This window comes from Triturus cristatus, chromosome 7, assembly GCF_964204655.1.
Source record: "Triturus cristatus chromosome 7, aTriCri1.1, whole genome shotgun sequence".
NCBI classification, from domain to species: domain Eukaryota; kingdom Metazoa; phylum Chordata; class Amphibia; order Caudata; family Salamandridae; genus Triturus; species Triturus cristatus.
The window spans coordinates 1383350480-1383364324 of record NC_140590.1 but is presented as its reverse complement, the minus strand read 5'-3'; the positions used below and the strand labels follow the sequence as shown (position 1 = coordinate 1383364324).

Genomic DNA, 13845 nt, shown 5'->3' with positions numbered 1-13845 from the left:
TTTGATACAGATTACTGCCCCAGTCTCCTTGTCGTTTACGGGCTACCTCCTGTGGTCTGATACTGCTTTCAATAAGTAATTTGGACAAGAGAGTAGCAAGGTGTTGGGTGGTAGTGCCATTTGTTCTTGTAAATCCATACCAGGCATTTGTCCTTCTGCATAGTCATTGAAGCTGGATTTTAGTTCTCCAGATTTTCCCTGTACAGGCCAATGAGATGCTCTGTGTACTATGAATCTAATGAATCCTGTCAACGTTGCACGACAAAACCATTTTCTGCCTTCATAGGCGTGCCCTACGATGATGAGTAGCTGTTTGGAGAGAAGGCTTGCCCCTCCCACAAGCACTTAAAGAAAAGTAGATCTATGGCTGGGTTGCTGAGCCTCGCCTCTCTAGCAAGGCAGTACCAGTACAGAAAAATTTGAGGTTATCCTGGGCAATGTAGTTCCAGCAGAGCTAACCCTCTCAGTCGATCCAGACACCCCAGATAAGATACTGTTCCTTTCATGCAGGGTTGTATCTAGGGGACGAAAGCAGCAACAGCTTGTTCTTTCATAGGGGATTTCCATGTATAGTCATAAGCATTGAATAGTCCCGCCCATGTACAGGGACCCCAGAGCACCCTTATCAATATATTTTCTTACGTGTAGATGTTCGCCTTTCTTCGGGAAGGCCTGCAGAGTTACATAAGAAAGAACAATTTTATGCGGTTTATTGGAGAAGGCCACACTGGCCACATTCTTCATTTTGTAGTTAAAAGGGTGCCAGGAGAACTGTCTATGCATATAAATGCATGATGTCTTTGTATGACAATACGAATGTCTTTCACAAACCCTTTTTTAGTAGAGTATGGAAATAAAGGAGCGTAGGACAGTGTAGCCCTATAGGCTGCCATTATAAGAGTTAAAAATAGACGTTGTGCCTTTTAGAACCCGAGGACCTCCAGTATCCCATCATACTTCGTTAGAGGCAGTTACCTCAGGTCTTTTTTCCAGTACCTGCTGATATGACCTATGAGAATTGAGTGCTGCTTTTCTAAGGCTTTTCTCTTCAAAATTCACTTGTGAAGTTTATTAAAAACAATTTTATTTAATGTCTTTCAGCTCTCCCTTGCATTTTATGCAACTTTCTGACAGGAATGTCTTTAAAAATGCCATCTTTATTCACTAAATGCCTTCTCTGTGGGAGAAAGAAAGCCAAAACAGACCCCCATGATGATTGTATTATTTATCTTCCAGCAAGTAATCTTCCTGAAGATTTCCAACACTGCTGGAACATTTCCAGGTGAACTCTATGTGATAGGGAGAAGATTCGCCTCCAGGGCGCGGAAGAACAGCACAGGAAACAGATACAGTCTGTAGGGGATCCTACAGAGCGAGGAGAGGGTCAGTCCTTTATCAGGTCTCTTTCATCAACCTCTGGTGGACATGGAACTTCCAAAAAGAGGTTTCCAACTCAAACTCAGCGTCATTCCCTGTCAATACAAGGTACAGCACCAACCTGTTTGCCCTAAAGAGCTGGTTCGACGTCGAGAAAGAGAAGAAGATTGACGTTGAGTCGGGGTAGGTCAACGTCTCCGCTGCCGTCAACACAGAGTCACAGTTCTCTGTCGAGGAGTAGGTCAACATCGAGGTACTCAGTCTTTTCGATGTTGAGAAGCGGTTCGATTTTGAGGAGGCACTGGCAATTAATGTTGAGGCATCACAGGCGGTTGACGTCGAGGAACAGGTCGACGTCCAGAACACACCTGAGCAAGACGAGATGCATTTCGTCATCACCATGCTCTGGTTATTCCTGGATGTACTCTCCATCTTCACTTATGGTCTTGCCGGCCTCTGCTTCACCACTTCCTCCGCCTCCACCACCTCCTTGGCCGGCTCCACTGTCTTCAGCATTAAATCCAACTGTGCCAATACCTCTTTTAGAACCATCTCGTCCAAGGCTAATATCACGTTCCAGAATGCGCCATCGTTCCCACAGCCACCATAGGTCACGGCATTTGTCATCAAGACGACCTCATCATACATCGTTGTGGTCACATAGACCCAGATCACATTCACAATCTCACCATCACTCCAGATATTTGTCCTCCCCATCTACAGGAGGCTACTCGCCTACCCTGACAGACTCTCCACCACCTAAAGTCTCCTGTTATATGATATTACCACCTTTCATGAGGTCTTACTGAAGGGAATGGCAAAATTAGACATCCAAATGGTGGTGTCCTCTCCTACGACATCAGTGATATTTGCGATGCTCCACTAATGCACGGTGTCCAGACCACTCTTTCTTCTTGTGCCAAGCCTCTTGGAACTCTTCTTGACGCAGGCCTCAACCAAGTCTTCTCAGTCAAGCCTGCTAAAAAAGTATAGACCACCTGAGCAGGATCCACTCTTACTGCATTCGGACCCTTCCTCTAGACTCTATAGTCATATTAGCAGCTAAGAAACACCACACTACTACTCCTGCCTCCTCATTCTCCCAGATAAGGTGAACAAGAATTTGTATTAGGTGTGCCGCAAAGCATGTGGTACTGCCGCCACTTCCATGAAAACAGCAAATGCAGCTGCTCTTCTCGGACGATATGACAGGACATTGTGACAATCTGCCCAGAGACAAGCGGGAGGATTTCCTAGAAATAGTGAACAAGGGTTTAATGGTTTCAAAGCAGAAAACAAGTGTGGCTGCTGATTCCTCCTTCCTAGTAGCTTACAAATATTGCCATGGTGTGGCTCTCCGCAGACATGCTTGGCTCCGTCTCACATCTTTAAAACCAGAGTCACAACAACGGATTCTCTGGTTCTACCCTATTTGGCACCCATTACCAGAGGCCATACTACTCTGAGGGTTCAAACCCCTCCATGGTATCAAGGACGACAACAATAACAACAGCAACGACCCTAAACCCACCAGCGAAGGCAGTCTAGGGGAAGTGCCTCGCAACAGCCAGCACAAGGCGAAAAGCCTACCACAGGCACAAAAACTTGAATTGTTCCGTCCCACTCTTCTGTTACCCACTACGGGACATGCAAGTATTTCACATTTTCTGGCAGAGTGACAAGAAATAACAAAAGACGCCTGGTTACTGATTATTGTTTGGCATGGATACTGTCTCAAGTTCACAAGACCTGCTCCAAACGTGCCACCAAAGCCATCCAATCACCATCCGAAGTTGCTAAGATCAGAAGTCAACATCTTGCTTAAAAACATGCGCTGGAGGCTGTTTCTCACCATCAACGTGGAATAGGTATTTATCCCAGATACGTTCTGGTACAGAAAAAAGGCAAGAACAAATTCAGACCCATTCTCAACCTCAAATTCGCCAACAAATGGATCTGTTGGGAAAAGTTCTGGATGCTGTCCTTAGATCAAATCTATCCCCAACTCCGCTAAGGGGATTGGCCCTGCTCCATCGATCTCCAGGATGCTTATTTTCACATCCCAGTTACAAAGAAATATCAGAAATTCTTGAGGTTTGTGGTGCGGCAGGACCACTACCAATACCGAGTACTATTGTTTGGTCTAAAGTCAGCACCCAGAACATTTTTGAAATGCATGGCAGTCGTGGCCGCCCACCTCAAGAAACACCGGGTCTTCGTCTATCCATATCTAGAAGATTGGCTCATAAAGGCTTCAACTTTTCAAGAAGCACAGCTTCATTTCAACTGGGCATGCGACCTCCTACTACGCTTGGGGCTTCATGTCGCTCACAGCAAATCACAACCAATCCCTGTTCAGACCTTGCATTATCTGGGAGCCTCCATCGACACCGTCCAAGCAAAAGTGTGTCCATTGGAGGAGAGACGCTTATTGATACTTCAGAAAGGTCTCTTTCTTATGACAGCATCTCATTCCAAGGTGAGGACGGTATCATCCCTCCTCGGTTCGATGGCTTCTTGCTTTTTCCTCACTCCGAATGCCCGTTTACACATGCAACCTCTCCAAGAATGTCTCGACGACAAGTAGGATCAGCTAATGGGCAATTGAGACGACGGGCTAGAGCAGTCCCTCCATGCAAAACATTCCCTCAAATGGTGGTGTTCCCCTGCCAATCTGCTTCAAGGAATGTCTTTTCATCAACAGGTTCCTTCTCAGACCATAGTGACGGATGCATCCCTTCAGGGGTGGGGAGCCCACATGGATCATCTACAAATTCAAGACATATGGTCACCAAAGGAGATGCCATATTACATCAACCTCCTCAAACTTTGGGCGGTTCATCTAGCACTCAAAGCCTTCTGTCCATCATTCAAGTAACAGACCCTGCTTGTTCAGATGGACCATACTACCACAATGTACTACCTCAACAAGGAGGGGAGGACGAGGACCAGGCCATTGTCGCTAGAAGCCCAGACAATATTGAAATTGTTTATCACATGAAACATACGAATGACAGTGACTCACCTCCCAGGTATGTACAATGCACAGGCGAATACTCTCAGCAGAATTCTGCAAGAAAACCACAAATGGGTCTTGAATGACGACATTGTTCATCACATCTTCGGACTGTGGGGCACGCCCACCATCGACTTGTTTGCCACCACATAAAACAAAAACTGCTATGGCTTCGCCTCGAGGCACTACCAACCAGGGACACTGGGGAATGCCCTTTGGATCGACAGGTCCGGACATTTTCTTTATGCCTTTCCACCAATTCCCCTGATCCTGGCGGTCCTAATCAAGCTGTCCCACTCCAAAGCCAAGATGATACTCATAGCTCCAGAGTGGCCATGTCAGTGGTGGTTCCCGGACCTGCTTCACTGGTCACAGCATCCACATCTCAAGCTCCCATGCAGACCAGACCTGCTGACGAAACTCGGAGGCCAGGTGGTACACCTCAATCACTCCTCCTTTAATTTGGCTGCATGACTCTTGAGATAGTGCAGTCTGGACATTTAAACCTGCCACAAGACTGCATGGAGATCCTGAAGGAGGCCAAGCGGACATCCACCCCATCAGCATATGCCTTGAAGTGGAAAGGATTTTGCATTTGGTGTTCCTTGAAAAGTGGGGACCCTACAACTCGTGAAGAAGATATCATTCTTCCATACATATTACATCTTGCAATATCTGGCCTGCAATTCTCTTTCATATAAGTCCACTTGTCAACTCTTACTGCATACAGGAAATGTCCGTCACAAACCTCTTTCTTCAAAATACCCATCATCAAGGATTTCCTAGAGGGCTTGAATAAGATTTTTTCATCCATTGGGCGCCCTTCCCCTCAATGGGAGCTTAGGGCTAGATGTATCAAAAGGTTTTACCCATTATGTGTCCATGGAAAATGTGTTCGTACATATGGCCCTTAATGTAGTCCTGTCACGCCTTATGCAGAATCCATTCGAGCCATACACAAGGCAGCTCCCCAACACCTTTCTTGGAAACCAGCTTTCCTTGTAGCAATAACATCAGCATGCAGGGTTAGCAAGGTCCAAGCTTTATGTTCTCACAAACACTACACAGTCTTCCACTCTTCCACAGTGCTTATGAGGACTCACCCGAAATTCATCCCTAAGGTTTTTTCGGATTCCCATGTTAACCAAACCATTTAATTCTTTCAGAACCCCTCTACTCCAGCCGAGAGAGCACGTAATTTTCTAGATGTAAGGAGGGTTTTTAAGTTTTATCTTGATAAAAAACGAGACATCCGCAGATCAGATCAATTCTTTGTTAAATATGGTCCGGTTTGTACAGGTCTAGTCACTTCCAAACAGTCCATTTCGAGATGGATTGTTTCTTGCTTCCTGTTATGTTATCAGAAAGCTAATAAAACACTTGTTTCCAGACCTAAAGCACATTTAACTAGGGGTAAAGCAGCCACTGCTCCCAAAGGGCCATATGTAGGTAGCCTAACATTTACCACTTCATAAATACCGAATTTTACCGATTCGGTATTTATGAAGTGGTAAATGATATGTAGGTAATCCATCGGTAATATTTACCGATTCGGAATGGGTCGGTAATTTAGAATCGGTATTTACCGATTCGGTAATGGTAACTGGCTTCCCATTGATTCCTATGGGCCAGGAGGCCCATAGGAATCAATGGGAAGCCAGTTACCATTACCGAATCGGTAAATACCGATTCGGTAATGGGGGGAGCACAATCAAGGGTGGCAGGGTGTCACAGTGACACCCTGTTGCACCCCTGATTCCTGCATGTGTGCACATGTGGCACACATACATGCCCTAAGGGCATGTATGTCTGCCACATTGCACACTTCAAAGTGCAAAAAAATGCTTTTTTACAGCTAATCGTCATTTACCACCAACTTTTAGTTGGTGGTAAATAACGAATCCCCACAACAACCACACACTCCCCCTACATATCATTTCAGGATTCGGTATTTACCGAATCGGTAAAATTACCGAATCGGTAATTTTACCGATTCGGTTAACTACCGAATCCTGAAATGTGCCCCCTACATACCAAAAGCCTGAATACCGGTCGGTGACGGGATATTTACCGAAAATCGGCCGTTACCGACCGGTATTGGGCTTCCTACATATGGCCCTTACTGAGGAATATCCCCATTACAGAGATTTGAAAGGCAGCTAAGTAGAGGTCTCTTCATACGTTCACCAAACATTACTGCCTGGACTCTGATGCTAGGGCAGATGCCCACGTAGGGCAGGCCACCCTCAGAAATCTATTTGCCTAAAAACCTTCTGTAGTTCACTTCCTCTATCTTATCCATCACTTTAAGTTGGGATGGGCTTGCTACTCTATTCATTGCTTATGACTGTACATGGAAATCCCCTACGAGAGAAGGAATGGCTTCTTACCTGTAACTCCTGTTCTCTCCTAGGTGAATTTCAATGATAGTCATAAGCAACCCTCCCACCTCCCTTGTGGAGTAGACAGGAGCATTCATGGGACCTATACATATCATCACTCATTGCCTCGAAAAGAACTGAGATAACTGCTTCTAGCTAAGCATGATGGATACAGAAGCACCACATCTATTTTCAACTCTTATAATGGTAGCCTATGGGGCTACACTATCCTGTGCTCCTTCATTTCCATACTCTACTAAAAAAGGGTTTATGAAAGACATTCTTACTGTTTTATAAAGACATCATGCATTTATATGCATAAACAGTTCTCCTGGCACCTTTTTTAACTACAAAATGAAGAATGTGGCCACTGTAGCCTTCTCCTATAGGCTACATAATATCTTCCTTTCTTAAGTGACTCTGCAGGCCTTCCTGAAGAAAGTTGAATATCTACACTTAATAAAATATATTGGAAAAAGTGCTATGGGGTCTGCGCACGTAGGCAGGACTTTTCAGTGCTTATGACTATCATGCAAATTCGAGAGAGCTGGAGTTACAGGTAAGAAACTATTCCTTCACTCTGTCATCCTGTGCATCAGATTCTCCCTGACTCTGCCCTTACACCACCATCTTCTGTGGGTTCGGGGGTTCTTCTACTTTTCCATAAATTGGGAGATGATTGCAATGGCTCGCTGAGTCATCCATCTAATTCACAAGGGCTATCCTTCCAGTCTCTCCCTTCGGATCATCTACCATCCACCAGAATGTACTTTCGCCGCACATACTTCATGTTTTAGATGGAAGTCCTTGTCCAGTTGCATGGGACTATACTCCCTTTACTTATTGGTCCTCAAGAATGACAGAGGTCTGAGGCTTATCCCCAATTTGGGACTTCTGAACTTGTTTATTTGGCAGGAAAAGTTCAAAAACCTCCCCCTTTACCAAATCTTTCTGGGGTTGAATGTGGAAATATGGTGGGTGCCTCTGAGGACCCTATTTTATCTTTCAGTTCTCCTAGCCCACAGATGTTACTCGAGGCATTATGAGTTTACAACCTTGCATCTCGGGCAGACAACCACACCATGCAATTTTACGAGAGTGCTGGTGGATGTGGCGGTTTGCCTGCAATGGTCAGGAGTCTGTGTGTTTCCATACTTGGACGACTTCCCAGTAAAAGCAGCTCGAGCTGCTGGTGTCCAACTTGTCACAAAGGCATTACTCCCTTAAATTGCAGAGGTCACCATTCACATTCTCTATACAACACCGTTGTTATCTATTATATCAACAGACAGGGCGGTACTTAGAACTTAGTTCTTCTGTTCTGTCCCTTTCAGTTGTTCTCCAACCTCCACATTCTATATCATGCTTTTGCTGTTTTTCCCTCCTGTCACTAAAGCTGTGTAATGAGCTCCCATATCAGGTGTGTATTAATCATATCTATGTTTAAAGGTTTGGTGTAAAAATGTCGGGGGAGAGAAAAGTGATGGCTTGTCAGGCTCCACTTATCGGCTCCAGCATTATAGCCACCCTGCAGGGTCTGAGTGTTTGGTCTGACCTGAAGGATCATAAGACCCTGATCCTACATGGAGCAGGACTTGCTTTTCCTACCCACTCTACAGGTGTATGGGCCAAGAGTGTGGTACAATAATAGTCGCATTATGAATTGTGCACTCAGATTCCCAAGATGGGCGAAAAGGGCAACGCACCCTGAGAGTATGAGGGTGCGGAGTCTCATGGTGGATTACATGGAGTAAACAGAGCCACAATTACATATCATATTTTGGTGAAGGAAGAGTGAAACAGGAGAAAGGGAAAAAGTCCTTAGACTGACAACAGTGATATCTGCACCCCGACCTAGAGAAGTACTGGCGTTCCACACTGTGACGTGGAAGTAATGGTAGAGAATACCATTCCTCTCCTGGACCTCAGTTTATTTCCATTTGAGTACGGTGGCAAGATAGTCATGTGGAATTATACATAATGAGTACAAAAAGTTGTGCTATTGTTTTCATCTGATGTGTCTAGATATTGCAGCATAGAATAATTCTAACATTTACCTGCATCACTCTAGTTTGTTGCGAGATACTGCAGCATGACAAAAAAGAGAAAAGGTTTTGTGCTAATTCATTTATTTAACCCTTGCCTGCCCACAAACAGACCTTGAGAAGTCAGGATCTGACAACAAAACACCTAATGTAATTCATCAATTCTTTGCACTCTGACTTGAACTAGAAAAGATTGTATGGCAATTGAATAAAAGCAGTGGAAGAGATAATGGAGGCACTTACTGACAGGGTGCTATCTGCGGATCAGACAGTGCATAAAAATGGTAAGGATTGGTGACTTGGAATACTCCTTCTCCACCACAGACTCCTCCATTTGGGGACTTAGGGGAACATGCATCAAGCTTTTTACTGGTCGCAAACGGGCCGATTCGCATCAGCCCGTTTGCGACCGGTAAAAAGCCTTTTGGGTTGCATCAACCCAAATTCCATTCGCAAGTTAGGTAATCACAATTTTTGTGTTACCCTATCTTGCGAATGCAGTTAGGGAATCGCAATTTACGATTCCCTAAATGCAATGCAAGAAGCATTCTCAGAATGCGACTTTGCATTAAGGAATAGAAAATTAACATCAACTTCAAGTTGATGTTAATTTGCAAATCCTTAGAAAAATGCACAAAATTGCATTTTTCTAAGTCCTATGTGGTGCATACACATGCCCTTAGGGCATGTGTGTGCGCCACATGTGCACACATACCATTTTCGGGGGTACATCAGGGTGGCCTTTTGGCCCCTTAGCACCCTTGAAATTGTATTCGCAATTTGCGAATGCTGTCCCATTCATTCCTATAGGCCTCTAGGCCCCTAGGAATGAACGGGAAGGCATTCCATAATAGCGAATCGCAATCTGCGATTCGTTTTTAGGGAATGTGTAGGAATCGCAATTTATTTTGCAATTCCTACATGCATAAGGAATTGCGAGTCCTTAATAGTGATTTCATAATAATCGGTATTAAGGAATCGCAATTCCTTTGCTTGATGCATGTGCCCATTAATTCTGAAATTGCAATTTGCTACAAGATTAATAGGAGATTTGAGATAGAAATTCCTAACAGCCTTTGAAAAAGACAGTCTTGGTTTCACATTGTTTGGTAGTGCAAGGCAGAGGAGGTCTCCAAGAAATTGTGATGGTCCTATTTAGTTACCTTATTGTGTTACAGAGAGTTGGGGGGGGGGGGGGAGAGGTGTTTGGGTTCTAAGTTCATCAAGGAAAGCTTTAACAACCCCCCTACTATCAGATCAAAGCGTGATGGAGTCATGCTGCTTTTGAAAATGCTGGGTGTCAGGTGCAAGATTCTAGCCACCCTGACAAAATGGGCGGTAAAATGTAACAGTCATAGGACCATTCTGTTTCCTGCTCCATGTTTGGCAGCATGCACAGGACAATTGATCTTTTGTTGAAAAAGCAACAGTTACAAGCACTGGAGGGTCCCGCTTATGTCAGCAGCGTGGTTGGCAAAACCTTTCATATTCAGGGAAGAAGAACCTGCCCAGTTCTTTCTAGAGGGGTGAAGAAAGTAGATAAGGGTTGAAAAAGTCCCATGTCGCCCAGGTGCCCTTTTGCTGGAAATGGCTGAATTTACATCAAAGCTCACCATGGTATGCCATAGTAGGAGTGATTTGTAAGGAAATCAAGCCTAATGCCTTTTTTTTACACTTAAGATCTTCTAGATATTTGTCACCCTGATTTCCTTTCCCTATATCTCATCAAGTCTTTTTCCACCATTATTTCAAATTCCCCCAAACTGAGAATAACCTTGAAGTTAATTTTGCTATCATTGCTTCTAAGGCAATAGGGTGCTACACATGTAGTGTGTCTACTTCATTGCTCTGAATTGGCTCTGTGACCTTGTCTTTCTCCGTGATAGTCTCCTTGTGTGTTGAATAACCACTTAAAATAGATTTGCCCATCAGCATGTGTCCTCTCTTTACATTACCTCTTTCCTACTGCACAGCCATCGTCATCCAGATTGTTATCTATTATTTTCACAGGCTGGCGCGTTTCAGGCTGAACTATTGGTGGGTGCCACTATAACTAGAGGGTGGGCAGTTGGTCTGTGACCGACTCCTCACGAGCCTTCTGTCGTTTTGTATTGATGGTGGAACTACAACTTTCTACTTAATCGTCTGCATTGTGTGTGGAATTGTTAGTTGAGGAATATTTCAAGTGGGCATGATCGTCCTCAAGTCAGGTGTTCTTCTTCATATGAAATTATATTGCATATATTCACTTGGTTCACAGATCCCTGACCTGTTGATTAATGTTTCCGGATACAAAAGTTTATTGTTTACAGCAATCCAGTAAATTATATTTATTGAGCTTATATTTTCAAGGCAGTGTAGAAATTCAATCAATAGCATTTCATTGTGCAAGATAGCTCACAGCTTCTAGTAATGTGCATAATAGGTTTCTGACAATACATGAGAGAGGTTTCTGGTTATTGCCATATGGTGTGCATTGGATAGTCATGATGATTGTTGATTAATATATAAACGTAGTTGTGAAAGATATTTTTCTGCGTGTCATAATCAAATGTTCTTTTTTGAGAGGAAAATACAAGGTAGTGATACTTTGCAGAACTTGGCCGCCACATTAGGATTAGCTTTCCATTAATAGAAGAACTGTAGTAGGAAAGGTTGAGCTCAGCTTACTCATGCATGTCCATCACTTTTTGGTCACTAATAGTTGTCTCAAGGTTATGATGGGGCCCCTACTTCCACCACAGAGATGTTACCTGGGGATGTAGAAGCAAGCCTGAGATTGCTCGTTATTCTTTGACAAGGCCTGCCAGTTCGTCTGCACTCTTTGTAACTGGAGGGTAAGGGGACCACACTGGATCCTCTCTAGTGATTTAGAAGGACATCTGAATGTTCATACAATCTTTCATCATCTGCCCTGGTTTCAGGCCAGGTCTGTTGGGCAGCACATACTGCAGCCCATGTTGGTCATGCAAAACTGGTGATCTCTGAGTTTCCCAGCAGAAGATTAGTAGGGACAGTCATCCCACTGCAGTCTAACAAAAGCCTAATTCTATTCATGCATCATTAATGCTTCTAGCTCTACAGCATGAGGTAGGGCTTCCGGTACACAGGGACCAGCTCAGCAGTACGCCATCCCCCCTTCTATAAACAGTAATAGAGATAACCCCTTGCTGAAGAGCTCTGTGTTCCTTTCGCTCTGGAGAGTGACCACCCACTGAAGGGACCACCTAAGGTTTGACTTTCTTCAGGGAGTGCCACCCCTTGTGGAGTGTTCTGGACCATTCTGATGGTGTTGGGCCAGTTGACATGGTAATTCAATCAGGGATGATTGCCCATTATTATTTTTCTGTTCATTATTTCCTTGTGTAAGGTCTACCCTGCATCTGGGCCTCTTCCGCATCAAGGCCTTAGGTAGTTTTTCCTACCCATTTAGAGAGCCACCCTATTGGATGCCAGTGCCCTATCCTCCTTGGATGGAAACTGAATCTGCACAGGAGCAGTGGCTGCTCCTCCCAGTATGTGGCTTGCAGCTCAAAATGTATGGCTTTATTCTGTGGCGGTGCAGAGATCTGAGGGCTGACATTGGCCCCTGGGTGCCCATGGTCACGGGGCAAACTGAAACGTAAATACCATGTTTCCTGAGCAGTTAGAGAGTTGTAGGTAGATGGAGATGGCGGCAAGTGGAGGCTTTCCATTCAGAAGGTAAGTGTTCCAGAAGGGACTAGTTCCCATTGCTATTAGCTTACATACATTCTGTCAAAATGTGTTTGTTTTGGGTCATTGCTCTTTCAAAACTCCCTTTACGGTCACAATAACGGATTACTACCTTAAAAATCACAACAGATATGAAATATGGTCCGTGTGCAAAGCCAAATAAATTCACATCAATCTTATCAATTACATTATGCAAAAGTATTGCTCAGCTCCAGTTTCAAAGTTTCAAGTTCACTAGTGTTGAAAGAGTGGTAGTATGTCAGTGGCATTTATTGTTCTAAGAACTGGAATGTGTGCTTTGCTTGAGGTTGAGGGGGCAGATAATTTCACCTTTCAGGCCAACAGCAGTGGTCAGTACACTTATCAGTGTCTTCATTCAGTCTCTATTCTTTGACTTGGTGTGTTCGTCCAGTCTATCCATACTGTGTCATTTGGGAGCAATCTTTCATCAGTCAATTTCGTCTACTATATTGTAGCTACTCTTTTTTTTCATAATCCATTCCTGTGCACTTTTCCATGACTTCATTCAATCAAGCAGTGCTTGTGTCAGCAGTTGTTACTTCTTGAGAAGTTGTTTGGGAGCTCCTGTGTTGAGAAAGAACTGTTTGGTAGGACACTTATGTGCTCCAGGCTTTGCCACTGTTTTCTTTATATTGAATTGTTTTGGGGTTTGCTTCCATTTTTCTTTGGTGTTCAGTGAGCATTTAATATACCGGTTTCCTTTGCCCTTTCCTTTTAGTAGCCTAAAAGGCACTCCATTCTTGTCCTTTTCTTCCCATGCAGCAAATCCGAGGCGAGTTTCCTGCGGCAGTTGATCAATGACTCTCAGGCCTTACCTACTGATCACTATATGTCTTTTGATCCCATGGAGAGTGGTCCAGCTGCCAGTCAAGTCCTTGTAATTGGTCCAGATGACTTCATTGTTGCTGTTGTAAGGTAACGTGTGACCTTGTTTTAATCGGATGAACAAATCTGCAGGACATTTAAATACTTTATATTTGTTTAAGCAACACACGATTTTTTGTTGAAATCTGCAGATTATGCAGCAGATGATGGGTTATTTGGCAAATGTGGCAGAATCCATAATTGTTCAGAAAATGCTGGTACTCCAAAATCCCACAATCCCAGTGGCTTTGATTTTAATCCAGTCTATAGCCTGTGACAGGAGTTGAACTTGTACTGTTCTTAGTGGTCAGACACCCCATTTACATTTCTTGCAGGAGGTTTCCTCTCTGTACGATTCAAGCTATTTAAATCTCCATTTCAGTTCCAATGTTGAGATGACTATAACGAGGTATGAGATTGGACATGT

At 44.0% G+C, this 13845-nt stretch overlaps 1 protein-coding gene across 1 annotated transcript in view; it reads left to right on the top strand.

Moving 5' to 3' along the window:
- GGT7 (gamma-glutamyltransferase 7) overlaps window positions 1-13845 on the top strand; it is a 278286-nt gene that overhangs the window by 213066 nt on the left and 51375 nt on the right. Inside the window, exon 11 of the mRNA XM_085619105.1 lies at window positions 13317-13469. Coding sequence (XP_085475231.1) covers window positions 13317-13469 — 153 coding nt within the window. The remainder of the gene's footprint in view (window positions 1-13316; window positions 13470-13845) is intronic.